Source organism: Chelmon rostratus, chromosome 15 (genome assembly GCF_017976325.1).
Source record: "Chelmon rostratus isolate fCheRos1 chromosome 15, fCheRos1.pri, whole genome shotgun sequence".
In the NCBI taxonomy this organism is placed as follows: Eukaryota; Metazoa; Chordata; class Actinopteri; order Chaetodontiformes; family Chaetodontidae; genus Chelmon; species Chelmon rostratus.
The window spans coordinates 10,259,415-10,286,843 of record NC_055672.1 but is presented as its reverse complement, the minus strand read 5'-3'; the positions used below and the strand labels follow the sequence as shown (position 1 = coordinate 10,286,843).

At 45.6% G+C, this 27,429-nt stretch overlaps 2 protein-coding genes across 7 annotated transcripts in view; one reads left to right on the top strand and one right to left on the bottom strand.

The window, feature by feature from the left end:
• Positions 1 to 12,540, top strand: part of meis2a (Meis homeobox 2a) — a 79,969-nt gene extending 67,429 nt beyond the window's left edge. For 2 of the 5 annotated variants that reach the window (XM_041953466.1, XM_041953464.1), the window contains exons 10-12: positions 5,287 to 5,345; positions 7,113 to 7,223; positions 11,014 to 12,540. In XM_041953466.1, coding sequence (XP_041809400.1) covers positions 5,287 to 5,345; positions 7,113 to 7,223; positions 11,014 to 11,327 — 484 coding nt within the window. In that variant the 3' untranslated portion in view covers positions 11,328 to 12,540. Of the gene's footprint in view, positions 1 to 5,286; positions 5,346 to 7,112; positions 7,224 to 7,706; positions 7,806 to 11,013 lie in introns of all 5 variants that reach the window. The other 3 variants (XM_041953469.1, XM_041953468.1, XM_041953467.1) reach the window with 3 other exon arrangements.
• A 12,819-nt stretch (positions 12,541 to 25,359) lies between these two features.
• The window catches only part of cdin1 (CDAN1 interacting nuclease 1), a 54,820-nt gene continuing 52,750 nt past the window's right edge, over positions 25,360 to 27,429 (bottom strand). For both annotated transcript variants that reach the window (XM_041954173.1, XM_041954174.1), the window contains one exon: positions 25,360 to 26,783. In XM_041954173.1, the coding sequence (XP_041810107.1) occupies positions 26,627 to 26,783 (157 nt within the window). In that variant the 3' untranslated portion in view covers positions 25,360 to 26,626. The remainder of the gene's footprint in view (positions 26,784 to 27,429) is intronic.

Below are 27,429 nucleotides of genomic sequence, written 5' to 3'. Positions count from 1 at the left end.
TGAGCTGATTCAATCAGTGTTGTTGACACTACAGTAGATCAGTGTTGGAGGTTCAGTAGCCCCAGACTGCCCCACTGTCTGACCGGACCATAATTAGTGTTTGCTTATACTAAACACACCCTCGTCATGGGGTTAATTTACATGCACTTCCTGGTCAAAGGACACTGAGTGTTTTACTCCTTTCTGCCAGTCTTTCTTTTTTTTTTTTTTTTTTGGGGGGGGGGGGGGGGTGTGTCAAACTAAAGCCTTCCTCCTTTGATTCCAGTGAGTTGTGACTCAGTTGCTGGAGGTTTGGAATCTTTATTTCTGTCTGAAGCAGAAGTATGGAAGCAATGAGCTTTAATAGGAACCAGAGGACAGTCATGTTTGCAAGCAGTGATCAGGGATTGAGTTCAGCACGTCCTTATTCAGATTGTGTTGCATCTAATCTTCCTGCAAAGACAGACAGGGGCCCAGGGATTTTACTGAAAAAGCGGAAACTTTCCCCCCGGTCCCTGGCGTATGAGCCCTCAAAATGGGCATGTGCAGGTCAGCCATGAAGGCAATAGACTGTCAACAATTTCTGTGTCACAATTTCAAAGCCTGCCGAGCGTCCTCTCGTTGCACGCTCTGCAGGGTAACGCTTTAGCATTCCGGCACTCATGTCTTGGAGAAGACATGTTTAGTATTTCTCTGTTTCTCTGTCCTGTCTCGCTCTGGCTCTGGCTCGGTTTCTTTCTTTCATCACAAACTCGTCAAACAAGTGACCCTGCTCCTGATTGGCTGGGTTTCTCTGGATCACCACAGCAATTGGCCAGCCAGGCACCGAGGCCGTCTCTCTCTCTCTCTCTCTCTCTCTCTCTCTCTCTCTCTCTCTCTCTCATCTTGGCTGCGCTCCAGGGTAGGGTGGTTTGGCATGACGATTTCTCAGGGAAGGAATGCTGACAACAGGAGCGAGTTACCAGGTGTGGCTGCAAGTCAGTTAACCAGAAACAAGGCCTTTCTGACAGATTGAGATGAGGAAGCAAGAAAAAAAAAAGAATGAATACAAGCACTGAGTCAGACAGACAGGCTTTTGCTGTGTTGGTGTTTTGAAGATGGTGCATTGATCTTCAAACTTCGAGTAACCTTCCACAGCTTTAACTTGTAAGGCCCTTTCTTTTATGATGATGAGGCCAGAGGCTAGCAACATTTGACTTCAGCTTGGAGAGAGATTTGTTCTCTGATTGCCACTAAAGCTAACCTGAGTAACACCTGCACCAGCAAATTCATTAAATTAGACATTACATCATTGCATACCTGTCAGGTTGACTGAAATCTGTGGTCGGTGATTGAAATCTGTGAGCCAACCCCACCGCCCACACCCATGATAAAAGACAACATGATAAGCAGCCTGTAGTTGTAGAACCTGGGGTTGCAGTGCATAACTAATGTTAACCAGAAACTCTTTGACCGTAATACCTTTGCCTGTTCATGTCTGTTGCTGAGAGTTGTTGGAGCAGCCTAAGTGTGCGTGTCACACACCACAAGCTTGAGAAACGGCAAACCTGATGCAGTTTGTTGCATTTAAGCGACGTCTCATGAGGTTGAAGGACTCTATTTCATACACCACAGGCACATTGCATGTTTTAGGATTATGTAAGTTCCCTATTAGACCAAAGTCTCTTCCTCTGTTGTGACCACCCCTCCTTAACCCCCCCCCCCCCACACACACACACACACACACACACACACACACACACACACACACACACACACACACACTCACACACACACTGGGTATAGCATAACATTGTATGCTTGCCAGGGTATTTAACACCTAAGCAGACACTCTCTGAACCACCACCCCCCGCCCCCCGTGTGTGTGAGCAGATATTAGTAACCAGGGATGCCGTGTTGATCCAACCTAGCGGAGGCCCTGTGTCAAGTGGACTCCCGCTGCCCTGGCTCCATCATTCATATCTGTCTGTTATTTTCCTCTGCAACCTGCATAGCCACAACACTCAGAGCGCTACCAAACCTAGCACTCTGTCTTTTCACGTAGCAGAGTCCTCGGTCTCGTAGTGGAGATGCATATTGTGCATACTCATGTGTTTGTACACACGTGTCACTTGTGCCATTTCAGGGTATGTCAGCGGGAAGTGCTAGTGTTGGCCAATTGGCAGCAGCGTGAGAAGAATGCGCTGACATGCACATACACACAGATCGACTGACGAGTGCATACATATTCACATGCACGCTCCAAAGCATTCTTAGCACCGCAAGAGGAGTTTTTGATGTGCGACTTGAAAATGTGTTTAAGGCTTATTGGCTAGAAGAAACCAGTTGCCCACATTAAACAGCAGTGGACCGCTGCCCCCACCAACCCGCTTTCTCCTGGGGTAATGTACACATTCTGAGCTGTATCCCAAGGAATGACCTCCACACGACCTCCTAACCTTGCCTTTAATTATTTGTTTGAAGACAGCATGGAGTTCCCATGCTGAGCGGCACTCTGTGTACTGTGTGTGCGTACGTGTGTGTGTTGGTCTTTCTGTGCTCTAACATTGAGCAGAGGCAGGCCATAATAAGCTAGACCACCAGATGTAGATAATAAAACATGGGCTTTGGGTTGGTTTTTAGCTAGTGTCCCCTGTGAGCCTCCTGTGTTCTGGTTAGCCTACAGACACACTGGCGGTGGTTGTGGTCATGTCCACGGTGTCGATGTGTGGATTTACAGCGTGCATGTATGTTTTAGCGAGTGGTTGGGAATTCTGAGTCCCTGTGGTCAACCTCTCTGTCTCTCTCAGGGCCTTGGGTCCTCAGACCCATCCATCCATCTATCCATCCATCCCAGTTGACTGGCCTTCATCTCTGGAGGATTCCTGGTTGTGTTGTTCTAAGCACACACCATTAGCAGCTCACGGGTCGAGGGAAAACAGTGTTATCAGGCCTGGGTCTGATAATCTCAATTGGCTTTACTCAGACTGATAAAAGGTGTTCTAAGGCCACCAGAGGGGCCCATTGGTCACCCCCACTCCCTCCAGTGCACCGCATCGCCTCCTGGTTACTGTGGCAACTTACAAAAACACAGCCTGTGTGTGGGTGAGTGTGTGATATGGTTGTGGTTGGCCAATGGAGAATGTTGACAGGAAGCAGGTCGTCTCAGAGGCAGCTTGTGGGGAAAATATTTGAATATCCATGTGTTTGTGTACACGGCAATGACCTGTTTTCATACTCAAAAATGTTGCTTTTCAATGACAGCAAACAACCTGTAAGCTGAACATTCTTCCTGTAAGAGGCAGGAACACAAGAAGAAGAGGAAACCTGTTTTTTAAAGGAACATTTAGAAAAAAAAAAAGACACTTTGATCATACTGTCCAGTACATAGAGTATTTCCTCTCCTCACTGGAGGCCGTACAGGCAAATTTAGCACCCGAGAAGAACATTCCTAATATTATGTGTTTATGGTTATATCTCAGAAAAGGTAAAAATGCACATGGTTGTGATTTCGAGCCCCTTGGTGCATCTAGAAAGAAAGACAGCAGGATATTCATTTTGGCAGGCCTTGCACTTGGAGCTTAAAGAGTGAGCGTGCTACCAGGAATGTCTTACTGTTTACTTGCTCAGCTGGTTTTGATGCTGGAAGCGTCTTTCTATCTCAAGCACTGCAGGAATTTCTGACAGCATAGCTGTCTAAGAATACTTGTCCCTTTTGTTCCATCAAAAAATACTTTCACAGTTAATAAAAGTTAAGCCTCATTCATCTCTTAAACCGTAAATCATGCATTACAATCATCCAATTTCCAATCCAGCTCTCTCATTCGCGCACTCCACCGACCGTCCTCCTCCTCGTGCGTTCTCTCTCATTCTCATATGGATGTGTTTCATCTTTTTCTCCCGGGGGCCCGCCGCACCCCTGCGTACCTGCACTCTGGATGCCCCCTGGCAAATGAGCACCGCGTCTCTCTTTTCCCAGCCGTGCATTTTGTACGTTTAACCATGTCACTTTGAGCCGGGCAGATTACAGGCGTTTAAGTTCATTGGAGAAGGTAAGGGCAGGTATCAGGGCTTCATGGGGGATTAGGAGCCCAAATTGGTTCCAGCTCTCCCTTCCTTCTAATGACCAGTTCTTTAGCCGTACTGATGGTGCCGTGGCCCGTACGTTAGAAGAAGGCGGTGGGGCCTTTTTTTTTCTCTCTCTCTCTTCTCTGCTTTTTTGGAACCAGCACAGGACTCCATGCTGGACAGCTCCAACGTGATTTGAAACCCCTCCTTAATATCAAACACATGGTGGTACCTGTAGCGCTACGTCCACGCTACGTTTTTAGTATGTGAAAGTGAATGACGGAAAGACAAAGAGAGAAAACTAGGTACAATCGGAAGAATGAGAGAAAGGTGGAGAGCTTGCTCAGCCCGAACGGCCAGCTCGCGTTTGATACAGCCCAAGGCATCTCATTCCAAGTTAAAAAGGTTGCCCCTGGCTGGCAGTCACCTCCAGATGACCTACGGCTCTACACTGGAAAAGCCACAGGAGCAAGGCCGGCTGGGGAGGCTTTGTGGAGCTGCACTTATTCGCTGCTGTGGTGGTGATAAAACTTCAGACAGCCTAATTGATGGGCTCGCTGACATAACAATACCTTGTGAAAGCACGGAGTGGCCCATGCCTGGTCCTCATTTCTAGACAGCTGGAAGGGGAGCAGAACCCCCTACAATGCAGCCAGAGTGGGGGTCCCACAGAGGGGAAGGTTGGAGGTGGGGGGTGGAGTGGAGGGGAGTCATGAAAGGAACCATTTGTACCCTGCACTTTGCTAGCTTGAAGCTTACTTTGAAATCCCACTGGCTGATAACACTTCAGAAATAACGTTGTTTTGGAGGTGGAGGTGTAGACGGGAGACTACCCTGTGTATAAAGCTGGTGTGCTGCTGCCGGAGCGACTGAGAAAGACAGGGGGGAGAGAAGGATGTGCCACGATGAGGGTTCTTCTGTGCCCAAGCTGCACTTAATACTTGAGGAATGTCTCCCTGGTGCCCATAGCAACCAAACGTAATCAAAAGCTTTATTAAAAGAGGGGGGAATAGATCATAAGGAACATTAAAAGTATCCCTCACTGGGTTCCCAAGTCAGCACACAATTGCCCTTTTGTTTGTTGCTGTTTTGTTGCGAGCGCCTCTCTCAAGGACTCGGCGGCTAATGTCGCCATTAAGTCATGCAAAACTGTTTTGTCTTTGTGGTGGCTTGTGATGAATCTCTCTGAGCGTGAATGCAGGGTGATTTAACGTTTGTTTTTCTCCTCTCTGTTTTTTTTTTTCCCCTTCTCTCTGCCAGGTTCATTAACGCCAGGAGAAGAATAGTACAGCCCATGATTGACCAGTCAAATCGAGCAGGTAAAAAAAAAAAAAAAAAAAAAGAACAACTCAGCTGATGTGCAGCTGAGTGCTGCTTCTCTCTCCTTTCCCCAGCATGAAGACACCCTTCCCAAATCCTTCTCTGGCATGCATATCATGCCTGGAGCCCAGATTTCTTTTTAAAGGGGGCACCCTACATCTGCTCCCTCCTCTTCCTCTCCCTCCCTTCATCCCCTCTCCTCTTTCCTCTATGAGAAGTGTTCAGCAGTGGTACGGGCTGTTTGCTGATTGACTCTAATTGGAGATTTCCCAGTCTAAGTGGGGAGAGAGGTATATTAGCACTCTCTCTGCGAATTGCTAATTGGACACAAGATGAGTGCCAGAAATGCTAGCAGCATTTTATGAGTTATCTCCTTTTTTGGGCTGCTTTGTTTTTAATTTCTACTCCAGTCCAGGGTTGGGTTGGGATGGGGGTTCCCTCACTTTTTCTGCTGCGTTTTAATTTAATTCCCTCATATTCAGAGCAATCACTGCTCTGAATTTTGCTTTTAAGCAGCCGTTCAGCACATTTCAAATATCAAGACCGCTACAGAGCTACTTTTCAGTTTAACACTATCAATGAATGTATTTTCAGTGATGAAAACTGCCCCGAGGAGGGAGAATGATTAAATCAGATCTGATGTTTGGCTTTGACGCCAGTGCCGGGAGGGATTTCCATTTCGTTAACACAGATTATGGAAAGCTTCATATTGTTAATTGATAACACATCATTTATTTTCCATATCTATTGTGGTCAGATCCCAAAAAGCACAAACTGAGTAGCAGACACGCCACCGTGTGATCCTGTGGAATGATTCAGTCACCCTAAGCTTCATCGACGATGGCATTACCAAAAAGAAGCCAATTATTTTGTCTCAGGGTGGGAAAAGCTGTTTTTGTTGATTAGCAGGTCCCCACACACCGGGGCGGAGGTTGTTCAAATGAACATGAACGAAATGAGAAATGTGGGTGACTCTTTCTCCAACTGCTGCGCTCTTGAGTGGAATATTTGTCAGCATGCAGCACATGTGTGCCGATCAGCGCTCTCGACAGAAGCAGCATGACTAACAGCTCCCCCTAATCTTTACCAATTACAGATTATCCAAGATAATACTGTTATAGTTCTCGAATACACAGTTTTCTACAGTCTCCAAAGAGCATTAATTCATTAGGGCTAATAAGAGATTGCAAATTGATTGTTACTGTATCTTCTTTATCAAGATAGTCATTCATGATATTGACAGTTTTGGGATCATCGGTTTCATTATTGATTAATCTGCTGATGATTTTCATGATTAATCAATTAATCCTTAAGTCTATAAAATGTCAAAAAAAGATGTGAAAATGCAGCTCTAGTTAAGAGTATATGACAGCTGATTTGTGTACTGATTGTAGGAATCGTCTGCCATGGCAGACGTTCTACTCATCCTGTCAAACTGCATGCTTTTCGTCTCTCAGTTAGAGAACAATGTGCCTGCAAGTGTGGTTTTGAATGACACTGGCTGCGTGTGTGAGCGCGTGTGTGTGTGTGTGTGTGTGTGTGTGTGTGTGTGTGTGTGTGTGTGTGTGTGTGTGAGAGCTTGCATGGGGGCCTACTGTATGCGTGTTTGCATGCCACGTGTCAGTCAACGCGGTCCACAAACATGAGCACAATGTCTTAAAGTATGTTTGGGCTCAAGCTGGGACAATTGCTGATTGTCTGGTGTGTTTTCTCTTCTTCTTCCCCCCCCCCTCCCTTTTTCATGTCCACGTTTTGACTACAATCAGGTTTTCTTCTTGATCCTTCAGTGAGCCAAGGAGCAGCATACAGTCCAGAGGGCCAGCCGATGGGCAGCTTCGTGCTGGACGGTCAGCAGCACATGGGGATCCGACCAGCTGGTGAGTCCGTCCGCCTCTCTTCCTCCGCCCCTCTTCCCTCCGTCATGCCTGCTTTACCAGACACCAGTTTCACCTTTGGTTACCGCAGAGCTGATCAGCACTGATCCTCTTGTCTGTAGCATGAGATTTAGTGACCTCAGCACGGAGCGGGTCCACAAGTCAGCCACGTAATACTAACAAGCGCTGCACGGCAACAATAACACGTCTCTTTTGAAAGTCTCACCATTCTTACTCTTTTTTTCCTCTAATCTAACACATGTGGGAAAATCTCTCACAAATGCTCGTAACAAAGGGATTTCTGAGATGCAATGCAAAATAAAAACATGTATGCCACTTCTTTACATCCGTCACTCCCCCTCCCGCCCTCCTCATTTTCCACCTGAAGCTAACCAACCTCATCCTCTCCATCAGTGGGTCTCCTCTGACCTCTCTGTGATTCAAACTCCTGCTGACCCTTTTCTGGCGTTTATCTCCTCTTTCTAGGGCCTATGAGTGGAATGGGGATGAATATGGGCATGGATGGGCAATGGCACTACATGTAACCTCCATCTTGTAAAGCAAAACGCAAAGAAAAAGGGGGAAGTAAGTACTGGGCTCTTTTCCTTGTTTTGTACACTTTGGGGCTGTGGGGTTTATTTTTTTTCCACCCACAATTCCCTTTCACATCACCAGCACTTACCCCATCTTACCCTTGCTGTAATTTTGCAGCAAGCTCCAGCCCCCTCCTCCCTAGCTTCAACAGCTGTGAGCTAGCATGCATGGGTGTTTTAGCAAGATGCTTTAAGGGGCAGAGGGACCCAGTAGCCGAGGATGAATTGAAGACTTGGGAAAAAGGGGGGACCCGTCCTGGGACAGAGAGGGCCCGGCTTGTGGCGCCAGACAACAGGAACAACAACAGAAGAAGGAGGGGAAGAAACAACCTGGCATGGCGCGCACAAATTTATTTATCACAACAGCCCCATCGCTCTCCCCATCCCGGACAGCCAATGCAAATGTTGGACATTTAGGGAAAAAATAACATCTCCAGGGGAAGGGGCTGACGGGGAGAAATTAAGCAGGCTCCAGTGAAGCGATAAAGAAGGAGAAGTGAAACTGTCCTCCGAGTGACATAAATCTGTCTGGGGAAGGATTGATGCCCAAATTATCTTATATGCAAAGACGGGAACACCGCAGTACATTACGGTCCCTGAGCGAGATATACGGGCCGTGGGTGACATGGCCGATCCTTCACTGGGGGTTTGGTTTGAGCTGTGTAAAGGGAGGAATGAGTGTGTGTGTGTGGTGGGGGGTGCTGTGTGTTTTGATTATTTTTTACTGGAGGGAGACGATTTAAGGGGAGGCGGGGGCCAGTGACTAGCCTGACCTGAGACTCGCAGACAAGAGCAGGGAGACACTGAGATAAATTTATAAGGTTGTAGACACAAGCATGACTGCATCTAAAAGGAGGGGATCTCTTTCACACATACAGATACAGGCTCGCTGTGTGGCTGGCTGTCTCTCTCTCTCTCTCTCTCTCTCTCACACACACACACACACACACACAACCCTTACACAGCTAAATGGCGGCAGTCTGATTAAGCTGGCCATTCCACCTCCCGCTAGTGCCACAGTGCTGACATTTGAAAAATCAAGACATATCACATCCCAAAGGCGGCAGGGCAGAAGAGATTTTATTTTAACACCTAAACTCCCTTGCCCAATGAGGCACAATATAATAACACTTACCTTGATTAAAAGAACCCTTTATATGTAAATGGAGACTGGATTTTCTGAAGGGTCACAGCGGCAATTCTGCCGACAGAGATCATTTCACCCCTCTGGTCCTTGCTTCCTCTCCTCCCCTCTCTCTCTCTCTCTCTCTCCCTCCCTCTGTTTCTCGCTGTCTCTCGCTCGTTTGCACTCATCCCCGCCTGTCTTTGCTAATGGCGGCAGGAGGGGGGGAGAAAAAAATCAGGAAGCAATGTTCCCTAAAACAGCCACACAGAGACAACATTTGCTCAGGTTGGCTAATTCTTAATATAGGGCCATATAATTTTGAGACTATTTAATTACGTAACATACTTTATGCTTCATGACCAATTACATTAATAGCTTAATACAGAGGAATATTATCCTCTCTTGATTTGATTACACAGCCACACAATATGGTATATTTGGTACTTAATTATGGCCAGCCATTGAGCAGGACTGCTGTGCCATAACAGAAGTGCAGCAAGGGAGGCGAGCATGCAGAGGTGGAGAGAGAGGCCCGGTCTGTCCTCAGTTATTGTCTTCACATGGTTTTACCACTCTTGTTAATAAAGGAGGGGGGTCTCAGATCTACTTAACGGAATGACCGCAGCTTACAAGACTGGAGATTACCAGCTTACAGTGTCAAAAACATCTGCTGGGCCTTTTAACGGGAGCTGCTGTGGGTTATATGGAGGTGAGGGCACCCATCATACCCCAACGCCATGAGTGATTTATTTATTTTATGACCCCAGTAGTGAGGTTTTAAGAGACCTGCTCTGACAAACATGTGCATTTCAAATGAACTGACGTGGAAGGAGAGTATTAGAAAATGGCCCAGCTTTCAACCAATGAGACTGCTCATTAATCATGGCCTCTGCTGTCCCTTTTTTCCTCTCTCCTTTCTGTCCTCCTCCTCCTCCTCTTCCCTCACCGGGGCCCTCCAGTGTAATTTCTTAATTGCAGTGTACTAAGGTGGAGGAATGCAGAGAGTGAGCATGCCTAGTGACCTTGCAGCGACCTCTCCCCTCCTATTACAGCTTCTAATCCCCCAGGGGTTCACATTACAAAGCAGGTCGGCCCAGACCCAATCCCAGACCCAGGCCCCCTGGCTCCAGCGGGACCCCCTGCTCTCACTTGTCTCTCCCCAAGGTCCAGGCCTCTAGACCAGCCATGTTCCCATACTCCAGCCCCTGGCTCCAGGAACAACCCCCCCTCTGACACACACACACACACACACATCTGACTTTTTTCCTTTCTGATTACAACAAACAGCCGTGTGAAAAGCCAAACAGTGGCACTGCTGAGCCAGCTCTTGTGTCCTGGGTCCTGTCACAGTATGAGAGATGCCAGCATGCTGAGGTCTCTACACATATGAAGCGGAGCCCATCCTCAGGGACATCAATACGCCCCACCTGCTCTTCCTTCCTTTTATCTCTCTTCACTTCCTTTCATCTCTGCTGCTCTCTTCCTCGGCTTCCACAACCCATCTAAGAGCAGCACTTTGTTTCGCGTTCGGGGGAGGAACCAGGCCTTTAACGCTCGCCGTCTTGGTGACGCAGCTAACCGAGTCCTAAATTATTTAATAACTTCTTTAAGGGATTCTAAATCAAACATGTTCGCAGAGGCACGTTCCCGTGAGAGAGAGAGCGCCCGTTCGGTTTGTCACTAAAGTCAGCTGGGGAATTGACTGCTCCACTTGTAAAAGTATTAGCACTCCTCCACATCAATACGGCTGGTTGGTTTTCCTCACATCCTCCAGGACTGCAGTGTCTGTGGATGACTGAGGATCATTTTCCAACCTGAGACCTGACCACAACGCTATTGGGCATTGTAAACCACTCACCATAGCCTAAAATAGCGCGGTGCAATAATGTCTCTCTTTACTTGTCGGAGCTAAAAGCGCTGTACAGTGTCATAAAATCTGCTAAGCTCTTTGTTGTTGAAGTTTTTAAATTGAATGGAGGCCTGCTAATGGTGGAGGGAGCATGTGAGAGCTGCGGTGAGATGTGGTCGTATTGACAGCGTGAATTCATTTCTCTCTTTCTTGTCTCTCTCTCAGGTCTGCCAGGCATGCCAGGGGAGTACGTACCTCAGAGCGGTCCTATGGGCATGAGCATGGCCCCGCATACTTACACCAACCCTCATCAGATGACCTCCCACCCCTCCCAGCTCCGACACGGACCCCCTCTCCACGCGTACCTGCCCGACCACCCCCACGGCCACCACCCTCACCACCACCCCCACCACGCCATGCTGATGCATGGAGGACCCTCGTCGCACCCAGGAATGACCATGTCTGCACAGAGACCCCCTTTGCTCACTCCCATTGACCCCAGTACTGGAGGACAAGGCCTGGACATCCATGCCCAATAGTATAAGGGAACTTTGCTACCACGACAACAGCAGCTACTACAAGAAAACAGTTTTAAAAAAAAAAGAAAGCAGCAGCCCACAATAAATCCTATTTTGAGACTATTTTTAAGAATAAAAAGCGAACCCTTTTGACCAGAATTTGACACTAAAGAAACAGAATTCCAGATGAGCTGTGATAATTTTTTTTTTTTTTTTAAAGACTTGTCAATTTTGTTACTTTCATCCAAACGGAGGACCAAGCTGACAAGAACACTTTGTAAAGTCTTGGGCTTTTGGTTAAAGATCAACAGCGGATGTTTTGACGTACACGTGTGCAAAGGACGGACGGACGCGCACACGCTCAAAAAACACACACCTTTCGCACACTCACACACCGTCATAAACACGTTCAGTACACCTTCGTGTGACAAACGCTTCTAAAATAAAAATCACTCTGGAAGATTTAAAAAAGAAACAACAGAAAGACTCCAAGAGTTATAACTACTGTAGTATAAAAAGTATAGATAAATAAGTTAAAACTTGTGCATTTTTCGTTGATCACATGGTTTATGTTTCCTGAGCTAGTTTTAGAATTAAAGGTTAACCTTTTCTCTCTCACACTGTGTGTGCTCCTTCCTGGAGGAGAAACTGTCTCGCAGCACAGCACTATAAAAGAAAAAAGAAAAAAAAAACAATAAGAAGATGGAACATCTCAAAAAGGCTCCAAACCACAGAGGGCAATCAGGTCCTGTCCCTCATAAGAACAGGGCATGATGGGAAAAGGCTGCTAAATGACACCGGATCTCTCCAGAAGATTCAGTTTGAACATTTGTCATGCCCCTCTTTTTTTGGTTCATGAATGAATGTTGCCCTGTAGGTTTTAAAGGAAAAAAAAGTTCTTTGTTTGAATTGCCCAAGCACTGGATTGTGTTGGTTTTATACATTTTTATTTTAATATTATTTTATTTTTTTGTACCCTGGACTCTCGTCGGTCAGAGCCTATTGAAGGAAGCTTAATAGTGGAAAAGCAACATCCTACGGCGCTTCTTTACCTACGGATCAACACTCTTGCCATAAGGACAATACTGACACAAACGTTGAATCTGTGGCACTGGAGAAGCATTTGATGGTTGATGCACCAAAAAACCTATAACTAAAAAAAAAAAAAGGAAAAAAAAGAAAAAAAACTTAAATTATGAACTCAATGCTTTTGGGGGGAAAAAAGCTGAGAGAATATTGTAACAAACTTCGTACAGAGTTCAGTCTATTAATTGTTTCATGTTAGATATTCTATGTGTTTACCTCAATTGAAAAAGAATGTTTTTGCTAGTTTCAGATCTGCTGTGGCATTGATATTGTATGTCCATGAATTCCTTCCTTTTTCAGCACGTGTTCCTCACTAGATGATAAGATGCCGTCTCCCTTAAGCTTTGTCAAAAATACATTAAATACTTGTATGAGGACTGTGACGTAATGTTTAAAAGGTGTTCAGTCACAAATGCTGTAATAAATATTTCATTTTTGATTTTTGTTAGATTTTTGTGTGATTAACTGTGTTATAAACAGTCTTTGTTCACATTTACAGTTTGATAGTAATAAGACTAATTGGTTTAATACTATTACTATTCAGAAAACATGTTTTGGGTGCGTTGTAACCTGTCAGCATGGTCTTATTTTTAATTCTACTTTTGCAAATGGTCAAAAAAAACACAGTCAGGTTGCCACTTTTCCCAGCACTCTATTTACAACAGCTTGTTTTTAACCAGGCTGCCCACTTGCGTACTGAATGTCCTCTTAAAATGACAAAACAACTAACTATGGTTGAAACGTATCTCACCACATCGATTTATTTAGGCACACAAATGCGTGCTCGAAATTATAAATAACTGGGAAATGAAAAATACAGAGGAGATTCGACAGCAGCCCATCTTAGCTTGAGAGCAGAAGATAAACTGTCAGCAGTGACCTGGTGGTAAATAAAAAAAGGCCAGCGGTGGCCTCCTGTTCTTAAATATAAAGCATGAAAGCGGCAGAATAAACAGAAATAAATTATGCTTTCTGAATCGTATTTACTTTATGCCTAATTTTCCTGAAAATATCTCAATTTGCTATTTACAAAAGATAAATACTAATTAATAAAATATAGATGAAATAATGTTAGATATTTCTGTGTTTTAAAATGTATGGTAGCCTTAATTTAGGGGGAAAAAAGCAAAGTTAATTTAGTTTAGATGGATTAACCCTTCACTCTTTGCCTGGCGTTCAAACAATAGAACAAGGATTTGTCCCCAGTGTAATTGCTCCTGCAGTGAGAAGCATGGCTGGCCCTTTTCTCTCTCCCTCTCTCCCTCTGTCTGTGTGTGCGCGCTCGGCTCGTTTCTGCCGTTTTGCAGCGCCGCCTGTCGGCCGAATGCGGCACCGCCGTCCAGGAGCTGCTCAGATGGGCTTTGATGGGCTATCTCCTCTCGCCTCTCCGCGTCTCTTCGCCTGTGTTCGCCCGCGGCCATCCGAGTCATCGCCCGAAACCAGAAACGACAGCATCGCTTCGGCGGAAATATTTTCTGTCCTTCACGCGGAAGTTGAAGCATATGATGTGTCGGCTTGAAGGCCTTAAATATTGTTTTTCCTCATTTATTTTTTCTTTAGATTTTCAGTGCGAACTCTGCTTCTCACTGACTCAGTCTCGTGTGTGAATCAACAAATAGGTGGCGCAAACTATAATAATAACAGCCTAATAATACTGATAATAATAGTAACAATAATATAGTGGACGTATATTTTAATAATTGTATTTAATGCACTAAAACAAATTCACCTTCAGGGATTTTCGTTTATAAATTCAGCTGTTTATTCTGATTATTCTCACGTGGCCTTCTGAAAGTTTGATTTTTTTTGTTCTTTTGCAGTAATTTTTTTAAAAGAAAATCCAACCTTGGCCTAAATATGACCCGATCCTCTACTTATTAATTCTAGATATTAATTTGCAATTAATCCAAGTTATTTCGAATGGCTATTAATTCTTACATTTTCTGCAAACACACATTTGTTTATCCAGCAGTCAAAAGGCCTGTTCGTGTATTTATGAAACTGCTTGATTTTGTATATTTCTGTAAAAAAAAAACAAAAAAAAAAAAACAAAAAGTGATGAAAATCACAACGTCACTTCTTTGAGATTTAAATCACTCTGACTCACTAAATGTCGCCTGTGTAATTTCCCGCATCGAAAGCTCCTTTTAAAAAGCGGCATAAAAACTTACTTCATGTTTTATCTGTTACAGCATCATTTCCCTTCAGCTGATTTTTAGCGTTTAGTTTGAAGGTTGTTTTTAGAGAGATTCCGGACAGTAAACCTGCGCAGTTTCTCTCTCTCCACACACACACACACACACACACACGCACACACACAGATCAGGCCTTAACCAGGTAAATGCAGATATTTATCGCTTTTACACCAGAGTCTCGTTAATGATGCATCTTCTTCTCTCAACTATTCAAACCCTAAAAGCCCTTTTTGTTTTTCTGTGGCTCTATTATTCTGTGGATGAAACGGAAGGAAGAAGCCCTCCGTTTTGTGCGGAGATTATCAGATGAAAAAGAGAGAAAACGTGAGGATTACTGTGGATGGAGAGGATTTTAATATTAATAGTTTTTTTCTTTTCTTTCCCCCCCTCCCCGCCATTCTCTCTCTCTCTCCCCCCTCCTCTCTTCCCCGATGAGACAGAAGGTAGATTGCCTCTGCTGCTTTCCTTTTGCCGATTCGGTGTGACAGGGATGATGGATGATCCAGCCGAGCTAAACAACTCCTCCCCTTCATCTCCTCCCTGTCAAAGCCAGTCCGGGCTGCTGCTGCAGGAATAAAATAAGGAATATATTCCCCCTGCACTGCTGCACAATGCAGCTCGGTCCTCTGGAAGACACTCACTCCGCCCGTGCAACAATATTAAAAGTCCACACACACACACACACGCACAGTCCCCGCCAGAAACACTATGCGCGTGTGTGTGCGTCGCGGAGGCAACATGTTAATAATGCTTATGTTATTGGCTCCGTGTTTCTCTCTGCAGAGCATCTGGCGAAGTGGGCTGCATGATCTGAGAGAGAGGAGCGCAAATGTTTTATTTTTAGACGCACAAGTGCATCTGCTGGCAGCGAAGAAGAAACGCGTTCAAAGAACAGCACAAAATAAGAGAGAGAGAAGAAGAAGAAGTTTTGTTTGTGCTTTGTTTTTCTTTCAAAATGCTGATTTGGATAGTGGTCATAAAAGCGGACGCACGCAGGGGCTGAGTGTCCTTCGCTCTGCAGCTGGCTCTCCCCAAAACGGCTTGCTCTGGGGGACAGTTTTTAGGTTGTGTGTGTGTGTGTGTGTGTGTGTGTGTGTCCTCCTTTTTTTTTTAAACATTTCAGCAGTTTTCTCTCCTCTTGCCATAAGGTGTTTCTATGACTACGTTATGTAGGCCTGTGTGAGCGGGTCAGAGGCGGGGGTCCCTGGGAGAAAAGGGCCGCATTTGGCTGATCATTTATCAATGTCAGCCGCATAATGATTCTCCCTGCAGTCCCCCTATTGATGAGGATAATTACATTAGCTCAGAGTGACTGATCAATAAAGCCCAGGGAAAATGGTTTATTATAGCACCACCGAAAAGGCTTTCTTTAGGAGGGGACTGACTGGCTCTTTTCTTTTCTTTTTCTTTTTTTTTTTAATAGAAGCCAGGGTTGATCTGCACAATCCAAACTCCGAGAAGATAATCGAGTGAGACGCAAAACTTCATCTGGACGCAGATTTCATGTTTTTCTTTTTTCTTCCAAGGTCGCTATTTTCTTTTTTTTTCTTTCTCTTTCACTTGTTTATTGCTTGATTTGTTTTTTTGTATTCAAATAGCAAAATAGTTCATTTCCTCGGCTTAGAATAATACACCTTTACACCCAGCCAGTAGAGCCAAACAGACAAAAAGCGGCGCAGATCCACGTGTTCTTTGATTTATTATAGTCAAACCGGAAGTGACACAAAAAACCAAAGGCTGCAAACCACCTTGCAGCAAGTTAATGCGCGACTTCACACACAAATATTTCTTTTCTCGTTTAATGTTTGCATGTTGTTGGCAAGAACGACGCTCGCGCGGCAGCAGCACCTGACGCAGGGCCCGGAAACGGAGGGGAAAGCCTCAAAATGTGGAGTGAACAGAAACGTGTTGTTCTGTTGGTCGAGCAGCAAAACTACAACACGGAAACAAACAAAATATCCCCAAAAGGCGGCCAGTAAACGCATGTCTGACCTCTCGTTCCCTCTGCCTCCCTCTCTCCCCTCGTGTGTGTGTGTGTGTGTGTGTGTGTGTGTGTGTGTGTGTGTGTGTGTTCTTTAATTGTCAACAACTTATCCCCTGCAGGAATGTTGCAAACTCTTTCGCCTTAATTCTCCGTGGTGCTCCGCGCCAGCTCCCATTTACCGCTGATGAACGTGTCTGCAGGAGACAGCTCCATTATCTATTTATCATTTCTGATAGTATTTCCTCAGACAATGGAGGAAGGCGCGCGCGCGCGTGCAGGCAGTTCCGCTGATGGCTCTTCACTGGCCTTCCACAGGCGCGCGCCTCCTCATTTATTCGATGGCATTTTGATAAACACAAAACGGGGATTTTATCTTAAAACTAAATTACGCCTTGGCATATTGGAAATATTATATATAAATATGCATAATTAGGCTTAAAATTAAACTTGATGGCAGGGTTTTTTTCACCCCAAATAAAATAAAAAGCGCTTTTAAAAAAAAGAAAAATCATGCAAAGGAAGGATAAAATAGAGGAAATGCATTATTAGTCTCATTGCAGACAAACTGGAGGACATTAAAGTGGTTTTGGGGGAAGTATTGGAATCGAACCGGATGGCTGATATTCAGGAGTTTTGGCGCTTGGCCGCGACTACTTGAATTACAGGCGATTTTTTTCCTCTTCACACTCCAGCGATGCTTGTCCTCTTAAAAATGAGTGACAGTCCGCCCCCCCCTCTCCCTCCAAACACAGTCACCCCCGCAAAAATAAATCTTAATGATGTGAAAATCATAATTAGTCAAATCGCACAGCTTTGGGCTTTTGGAGGGAGCAGAAAGTGGAAAGTGCAGTGGCCAGTGGGGTGAAGACGCAGAGGAGGAGGGCGCGTGAGTGCAGAATAAATAAAGCGCAATAAAAAGGGAAATAGCCGGAGTTTAGTCAAGCCTTGAGCTACTCAAACCTTTATTTCAATCAGTTAAGATTTAATTAGGCGAGCCTCAGGCCGAGCGTCTCTCTTTTCTCTCATTATGTTGCCCTCTCCAGCGCTGTGTTACAATGGCCCCAAGGTTGCCAACATTTGCCCGCTTTTTCCGCTGAAATAATCGCGCTTCATGGCTCGAGAACCCGTAAGATTCGCAAATAAATCTGACGTTACTCCATTAAGAAGCGGAAATCCAAGGTATCGATTTGCGCTCAGTTCTTGGATGTTGTCCTGAGCTGACTTTCTTTCTTTTGTTGTTCTTAATTTTTTTCCGCTTATTTTGAGAGCTTAAAAAAAAAGGTTAGAAATATCTTGCGGGTAGCCGAGGGCAGCAAAGTGAGACATTTCACAAGAACTGTAAATAACAGAAAGAGGGCTGAAAGAGAGAGACAGGCGGCAGAGAGAGGGGGGAGAGAGAGGGAGAGAGGTGAGAGAGAGGGAGAAAGAGGGGGAGAGGAGGAGGGGGGACCCAGGGAGAGAGACGGGAGAGGTGGGAGGGAGAGAGGGGTGAGAGAACCGGGGAGAGGGAGAGAGAGGGGGAGACAGAGGAGAGAAGGGGGAGAGAGAGGGGGGGGGGGACGGGGGGTAGAGAAAGCGAGAGAGAATATGATTTTTCTCCGGGTTATTGATTAATGTGCACATTTCTATAGGAACAGTGCGCGTTTCAAATCAATTAATTATTAACTCCAATATAATAGATGGCCGTTGGTTTTTGGAGAGAGAGAGATGGAGACCCCCTCCCCACCACACCCTTGGGCGCACTGTTATTACAGGATGGCGACCCCTTCTGGAGGCCAAAGTAAATGTGTTAAAAGAAGAAGAAGAAGAAGAAGAAGAAGAGTGAGGAGGAGGAGGAAGAGGAGGCCCGCTGTGAAACCAGCTCCCGCTTCCTCTCACATCTCTGCTTTAAATACTGAGAAGCTTCATCAGCTCTGCGTTCAGATTCTGCTTCATTTCTCTTTCACACCATGTTTTTTTTTTTACCCTCTTCCATCCTCTCAGATGATCGGACCCTGACCCGCTGCAGTAAACGTGACCTCCAAACACTCTCATCTCATATTTACTCACAGGTAGAAAGCTCCTTATGCATGTATTAGGCGGCCACGTTGATGGTAAAATCAATAAAGATGGATTGTGGGGTCAATATTACGCTTCTACCTGGGGACTTGTTGCCCGGCTCCCCTTCCTGAATGTGTGTGTGTGTGTGTGTGTGTGTGTGTGTGTGTGTGTGTGTGTGTGTGTGCGACACACACAGAGAGAAATGAGCAATTCATAATACGCGACCGCAACATCCCTGCAAGAGCTGTGCACGGCCGAGACTGTGTGTGTTTAGAGGAAGGGAGAAGGGGGGGGGGGGGGGGGGGGGGGGGGGGGACAGCAGGGCTGAAGTCATCCAGCCAGGGGCCTGAAGGACCCCGCCAACACTGACATCATTAATCACGGCCCACTTCAAGATTATGACTGAAAGTACAGAATCGGTAACCATTATCGTCTCGGGTGGCAGTTAAAACCTCTCCTTATTTTTCAAAACACTGTAATGGCACAGAGAGGAGAGCGAGAGAAGGGCCGAGGAGGAGGAGGGAGGATGAGGAGGAGAGGGAGGATGAGGAGGAGAGGGAGGCCGGTGTCACCGGGATGGAGTTACAGACGAACGTTTCCTGTGGAGGAAGTGTGAAGGTGGTCCACTTCATTCTGCAACTGCAACTTTAATAACGAGAAGAACAAGAAGAGAGCTAGAACAACAGCTGCAGACCACTGCCTTCAATAACAACAACAACAACAACAACAACATCAATAATAATAATAATAATAATAATAATAATAATACGAGCATTAATAGTAATAATAATGTGTGGATATTATTGTTGTCTATTTATTAATTATTTTTATGTTACTACTTAGAATTTATCATCCATATTTTATATCATGTCTACAATATTAGAATTATATTACAATAAAAAACGAATTACTATCAAAAATAAAATTAAACGCGTTTTCTGTTAGAATTAAAGTAGAAAGAAAAAGGCTGTCAGACGTCTTGAAACGGATTTATTTATTTATCTATTTGTCTAACAGTGCGAACGGATTTGTCAATATTTCGACATATTTCGGAAGCAAATTCGAGAGATTATCACTTTAAATTTATTGACGAGAAAGCAGAAAGCAGTCGTCTAAAATTAGTCTTAATAAAAAGAAGATTACATCCGTATTTTATTTTATCTCATTTTTTAACGTATTCTTTTGGCAAAGACGCCAAAGGACAAAACAAATTTAAATGAAACGTTCAAGATGCGCAACGACTGTAAATTGTGCAGCCGAATGTCCCATCGGCTCGTGTTCCAAAACAAAATGTAAAAGCGTCCACGAATCATGTTGACTGATTAATTGATTGATTGATTTGATATTTCAGGTGTTGCACGCGCAGACCCCGGATGCTGAGTGCTGCTCAGAGACGTGTCCCCTCCCTCTGTGGTGACTTTAACGCGCGTGTTTCTGTCTCTGTGTCAGAGCACTTCCTGCAGCACGCAGCGCGCGACAGAGCCAGGGAAAACGCTAGCGTGGCCCCTGTTAGCAGTCGGAAGCTGCGGTGATGAAAAGCAATAGCTGGTGTCAAGAACTTTTTTAGCACATCACTACAGCTGGTGGGAATAAATAGTTGCCAACTGAAGAGCAGGAGGAGGAAGGGGAGGGGGAGGAGGAGGAGGAGGAGGAGGGGGAGCTGTGACATAAGGCTGTTTGGGTGTGTGACCACAGGGAACCTGGGTCTTCGTATCTCCTCTGCACAATAAAAGCCCTGTGTGCCACTGTCTCACACAAGTCCCACTTTGTTTCTCAACAAGGAGTGTAAACTGTTGTCAATATTCAGATAGCCTTCATCTGCCAATAATGACAGGCAGCCGGCTTCCTATCTTATCTGCGGGCCAGGTAGCGCCGTACCTGGGGGGAATAACTGCTGCGATAAAGAGCGTCTGGGCCAATAGAAAGGCTCTTGTCTGTCTGTGAGGAGTTAATGGAGAACGCCACTGGAGACAGGAAGTCCTCAGAAAGTGAAAAGCACTTTATTGCACACCTGAATGGCCTGGCATAGGGTTACTCTCAAACCCAATGGGAAAACCACATTACAGGTCCTTACACAGGGTCATTACAACAGGCCAGAGGAGTTCAAGTGATCCGTTGCATTTGAATGACAACATCACATCGCTCCATTCATTCTTCCCTCTTGTGTGACCCGACGATGATCCCTGTGGGACTGGGATGTTGTCGGTGGAGCGATGTGCTGGAGTTACAGTACAGAGATTCAGCTCATTCAAGTTTGTCTCAGTGTGCGCACACTTGACGGCTGGTGGCTGTTGCTTTCTCGCAGCAACAGGTCCGCGGACCCATAACCCATGGTGCACTGCAACATGACATCATCTGGCCTCTAAAAATGAACTGCAACATCGATCCCTCGCAGGCCGACCTCCCGTAAGTCAAATCCAGACGATGTGGGACATGTGTTTGGATGGAAGTGTATATTTACCTGTCATCGGGAACTCAAGGGCATGGCAGCGGAGAGGTTGTATCCAGCCCAAGAGTGGAGTGTTTTGGGGTGAAAATGAGTTGTAAAAGTGATAAATGGCCCACATTTCTCTAGCTGAGGCGCACTGGAGCTGGCACCGTGCTTTCAGCCAAACAGTTAATTGCTCAGCACTGTGAAGGCCCAACAAAATACTCGTAAAGCATCACAAACACACACACACACACACACACAAGTTTAGTCCAGTCTCTTCTCCCTCTCTGCTTCTTCCTCTTCTCGACTCCTCCGGCTGCTCCTATCCCTGCCCTCCGCCCCTTCCCAGCACAAAAATATTATGTTTCCAGTGGCAACAATTCAATAAAATAACCAATCACATCTGCTCTTTCAAATATTTCCAAAATTAAGCTGAGTCTGTACATAATGGAGGAGTCGCCTCATCTGCGCGGAAGGATTTCATGCCAGGATTTATTGCAGCGTGATAAATGATCACGAGGCTTGTTTTGACAAATGCAAGGGTACTCCTGAACGAGCCGGCGCGGTTATCAACTGGATTACTGGCTCTGATTATGCCCTGGATTCAAGCTCAGCACCAATCAAAACCTGCGGTCGGTGCAGCCCATAATAGCCACGCTCATCTCCATGGTCACAGCCACCCGTGCACAGTAGCCCCACCTCCTCTTAAGTGCACTTATTTCATAATAACAAGCTTGCGACAGCTCTCATCAGGCAATCATGGTCACAAATAGAGGACGAGGCAGAGGGTGAGCCAGGGTTTGTTTTGGCTGAATCAGATTTTGTCTCCAGCCTCTTGCAACTAACCTTCCTCCCCCCCCGATTACCTCCACAGTCATATTTTCCTACCACGCAGCTCTAATCTTTTAGAATGTCACCAGTGCTTATACGTCTGCCGCCGCTGTCTCTTCCTCCTCTACCTCTCCTCTACCCTGCTGTTCTCCTCACCCCCGCCCGTCCCCACGCCGGCCCCGGTGCCTGCACCTGTGGATGCTACCGGGCCTCCTCTGGAACCATGCTGGGAACAGGAGATGACACAGTTTCTGGGTCACTTCTGTCACAGTCCAAATGCCACTCAGGGGGGCTGACCTTTTCCGGTGGCCGATGCCGGAGCAGGCAGCCTCCATGCATGGCTGTCACCCCTGTGGTTCCAACCACAAACGCACGCTCCCTCCTTTTCCCCTGACAGACCCTTTTTTTTTTTTTTTTTTTTTTTACCCCTGCTCCTCTGCTGTATTCACCTCCCCCTTTTCATCAGTGGCAATACACGTTAAAACAACGCAGACGAATCGAAGCTGACAGGCAAAAATAGCCACTGTAAAATAAGGCCGATGCATGACATCTTGGCTAAACTCGGGAGCGTCACGCAGGCCTCGGCGATGGCCGCAGACACATGCCGTATCAGGTCTCACTGGAAGGAACTCCAAATATGCCTCCTGGATTTATTTGAAGGCGTGGGTTACACGGCGAGCGGCGCTCACAAATGGGTGCTTGGCTTTAAATTGAATACCTCAATTAGCAAGACGCCCAGTCAACACCTTGCTCTTTAACGCAGCACACCATCTAGGATATTTAGGTTTCCACTGCCAAGCTGTTCCTTTTCACAGAAAGCGGCTCGAGTTGCTCGTTTAGGGCTGTCAAAAATGGAGTATTTCAAGGGCCGGGCCCTGGGTGCATGTGATCTGATGTCGCATCAGTGTCAGGAGTGATTTTTGCAGGGTGTTTGGAGCTCTGAGTTTTTTGCTTTTTGAAGCTCTCGGCCGTGTCTCTGCTTGTCCGGCGCTACCAGTGACTCACACATCACTAAACTAAACTGCCCCCACATCCACCCCCACCCCTCAGAGTGGATTAATGTGTCATAGTTGTTCAGTTTCCCTCAAACATACCATCTGCCCTCCGTCCTGTCAATCAAACATCCGCTGCTTTGCCATTTAAAATCCCCCAGACCATTTTTCTCATGATCCATTGTTGTTTTAAAATAACAGCCTCTGATTAGCAGGCAGAGCTTCCTAAAAATAAATATGAAATCTCTTCATATCTGCTTCAGCTCAGGGCAGAGAGGCTGCTTTTTTCCCAGTGCTGTTATTCAAGCCCTCTAAAAAAAAAAAAAAATAAGAAAAAAATCCTTTTTTAATTTTCAAACTGGCTGCTCTGACTCTTCCAGGAGAACTTTTATTTATTTCCACCCTGTGATGTCTTGCTGGCTGAGAGGATCCCTACTAAAAGCACTATGCTGCCTGGGGCAGAAACAGGCCAGAGCTCTCTTCACATAAATAACACAGGAGCGTGGAGGAAGTCCGTTTGGTGGTCTGCTGGAGGGATAGAACCTACCCATCAGTCTGTCTCTGGTTCTGTCCTTCTTTCTCATTCGCTGCGTCTCAGTGGTCTATCTAGCAGCTTGGCTGAGGAGGCATAAAACAGCAGGATCTGGAAGAGATTGGGCCAAGATGTACATCTGAGTGGATAGTGGACTTCCAATAGCCTGCGGGCCCAGGCCAGACAGAGTGGATGCTGTGAACTGCATCAAACTAATCTGACACATGGGAGTCACAGATTTAAGAATTGTAACCAATATTACAATAATGAAGGCAATGTGTAACTAAATCGTTTTGCCTGTAGTTTCTTGGCAATCTTTTAACAGGAAAAACATGATTAATAATATGCTTTCAACTTTTTCTCCTTCACGCAAAATTGATTATCAGTAATCCTCATATATTAATGCGAGTCCAATTTTTTCTTTGATGAAAGAAATACTGTATGTTGACTCTTGTGCTTGCTGGATGCCTCTTGAGGATCAGATTGCTCCAGAACGCTGGTGTTCCTGGCCCCAGGAAACGACCTCTCCAAACTGGCCTTATTTGGAGAGCACTCGAGTGCCCCATTGTTGTGACAAACAATGAATCTAAAAAGAGCTGAGAGACAAGGGCAAGGAAAGCACAAAACGAAGACGTCTAGCTCTTTAAAATCATCAGATGGAAGCGCCTTTTTTGTGCATTTGCACTCACATCATGGAAATATTGTCAGCTGACGCCGATGTCAGCCCTCCCCTTTGAAGTAGGTTTAAAAAAAGCTGTATTTAGTTTGCATTGTGTGCAGAACCTAATTTATAGGAGTTGACCCTGGCTCCTCTTTTGTGCGACAGCCATCTTGGAAAACAATGGCAGGAAGGCTTGAAACTTGAGAGGAACTGAATCTGCTGTTTTCCATTTTTTCTGTTCTTATTCAACAGAGAATTTTCCCTCCCTGAGTAAAATAGCTCTGTTTTTGTGTCCAACAGGAGCCATAAACTGATGTCTAAGCATTCCATGGCCAGGCAATAGGGCTGAGTTTAACTGGACACATGGGGACAGTTGTTTTGTACCACATGGAGCAGGGGGGCCTGACAGAGGAAGCCATGGCCGCCTGGCGACCTCGTGGTGACACACTGGCCTCCTCGCGGAGGGATCAAGGCCTAGATGGGAGCCGGCTGAGGGTTAGAGGTTTAAGGGTAACAAATCAAGCAACACTTTAGTGGTATTTAACCCCCACATACCATATCTCTCTAACTGCGTGAGCGGTGCATAACTGTGCAGAACAAACATAGAAATGCTTATTTTTATTCTATATGGGGGAGCGGGTCAGGTTTGGGAGTGATAACGCTGTCGTGAATACAGGGAGACAATCATTTCATTCACTTGTCGCTACGCCTTTAGCCTGAGATGCTTTGATTCACGTCTGTGTGGGACATCAGGCAAGTGTTCAAGATCTGTGACATTAGGAAACAAATTTTCTTTACTATTTTCCATGCGGCATCAGCTGGGGGGACAACACGTGTAAAATGGTCCCCTCTTATTACTATAAGATGCATTCTCTGCGGTGGTGGCAGGTTCTTCACCCTTTCACTTTCTTTCCTCTTATCGGTTTTTGTGCCATAAAGAAGAGCACACGACGGGGAACCCTATAGGCAGAGCATATCTGCCTCTAAAAGCATCACTCAACTTTATGTTCACTTCTGGTTCCCCTAGCTGGGCTGTGTTTCTTCCATTGGTGTCTGCTCATAAAAGGCACTGGGGCTGTAAAGAAGTGCAACAGATGATTGCCTGAGAGTTGCACACCTTTACACGGAAATCAGGTGTTTGTACAGTACCTGTGGCCACTCACGTAGCTTCAGTTAAAGAAGTGTGTGATAAGAATACAGTTTGTGCTGTTACTACTCATCATGACGAGCATAATCAAAATCATTTAACAAAATGTATTTATTAATAATTAATACATGCATGAAACTGCACTGTACAGGAAAAAAACATGTTCTAAATGATCACAGCACAAAACTTATGACAGAATGTGACAAGGACTGACTTTTTTTTTTTTAAACTACAGTGCACTCATGGAGGTGACATATATGAACTTATTAATTTTATTTGACTGTGATCTCAGTTCTTTGGTCCAACAGATGCCTTAATCCCTTGAGCGGAGAACACTGTACCTTCAGGCTACTTGGCACGCTAGTCGATGTTAGCAAAAAAGCTAACACGGCTTTCAGGATCCACATTCAGGCTGATATAGAACACTGTAAACTACGATGGTCGATTAATGAATCAGTCCACAGACAGAAAAAGCTTCTCATAAGGGAGGATTTACTTTTTCTATCTCATAAACCAGTTAATCTGAAATAATATAAAACTAATAGAGGATGAGGAGCAGTTTACCATACCTACATTCGACGCCATGCAAACTAGCTGAGGAGAAAAGCCACCTGTTGCATCATGTCATCAAACTATTGGCACTTTAATTAATTAATAGTAGTTCAATAAGATTATTCACACTGAGGAAGCAGATACAAGGTGTTGATAATACTTCTGACAAACTTTAGTTGTGGTGTGAACCCTTGCTTCAACTCAAGAAAAAAAGCTTAATAGATTTTATAATGCGAAGTGAAAAAGGTCATAGCGAGACCACATTTAATCAGAAATGATCCTGTTTACCCCCCTGGAGAGTGACTGAGAGGGCACCGAGTGACGCAGGTGAGAGTCAGGCGTCCACCCAGCCGCCGGACCGCACCTCTCTTATCTGCCGATGGAGCAGAGGAGGAAGGAGTGACAAAGGCCAGGGCTTTGGGTGTGATAAGGAAGGGCCATATGTCCCGCTTTGGCCCCAGCTCTCACCCTGGCCGTCCGCTGCGAGAGGCCATCCAGGGGCCAGGAGCTGAGCGCAACCAGGAAAGCCTCCAAGACGGTGTTTTCACACACAGGTATGAATGTGACCCTGTGCTGTCAGATACACAGAGTGCTGGCGCGGATTCACATGTGGTAGCTTTGGGGCAGCGAAAGAGAGGGAGGGAGGGGAAAAAGGGAGACAGACAGAAGCAGAGGGTCAGGTGGAGTTCAGGGCAGATTTCTGCCAGGAGTCTCACTCTGCAGGAAAGCCAAATTGCTTCCGGATCTAGGCATCCACCCCTGTTCCTACCCTCCCCGCCTCCTCGTGTTCCGCTCTCTTTCCTTCCATCTTTAGTTTTTTTTTGTTCTTACTCTGCTCCACTCCTTATCTTTTGCCTCACTCTTTGTCTTTATTCTGGCTCTTGCGGCGGTTGGTCCTGCTGGGTGGCGTGGCATAGTGTGACAATATCTGTGGGGAAGCAGTCTTTGAGTAGGATGCCTCTGTCTCTCTGGCAGTCCAGCTCTCCTATGAAACCGTACCAGTAGATCACGAGGCCTGGACCAAACCTGTGGTGCGAAACAAAGGAAACAAAGCCGGCCTTTTGTTAGTACATCACTGCTGTCATCTCAAAGAGCTCTGAAGTAGCTATGAATGAGTTATACCTTTCAAATCCATATCTGCAAAATGCTTACGGCTGTTGACTTTGGTTTTGGAAGGTGTACCAAAAGAAGAAGAAGAAAAAAACACACAGCAGGAATAAGCAAGAGAAGAGACAGAAAGATGGGACACTAGCGAGACTGATCTATGCGAGATAAGGTCGCTTAGGTATTTTACTTTGATCACCATCCAGGAAACTTGCGCTGAATCAAAAAAACAAACAAAAAAAAAGCCGCCAGGAAGATTAAAATCTTTCTGACAGGGTGATACACACTCGATCACATTACAATGGCAGTGAAATAACAATAATCTGTTAAATAACAAAGCTCCGCACCAAGGACTCGGCATCCTGTCATCGGAAGCCTTTGGCACATAGCTGAGCACGCAGAGTTCAACACAGTCTGAGACTCAGACACACTGCATCTGGCGGTTAATGTTAGCCAATCCAACAGTGTCCAGCTGCTTCACTCACATTCGCTTTGAAAGCCAGAGCAACTTTGCCTTAGTTGGCGAGCACTGCTGTTACTAAAAGCTATAAATAATGACTTGCCAAGC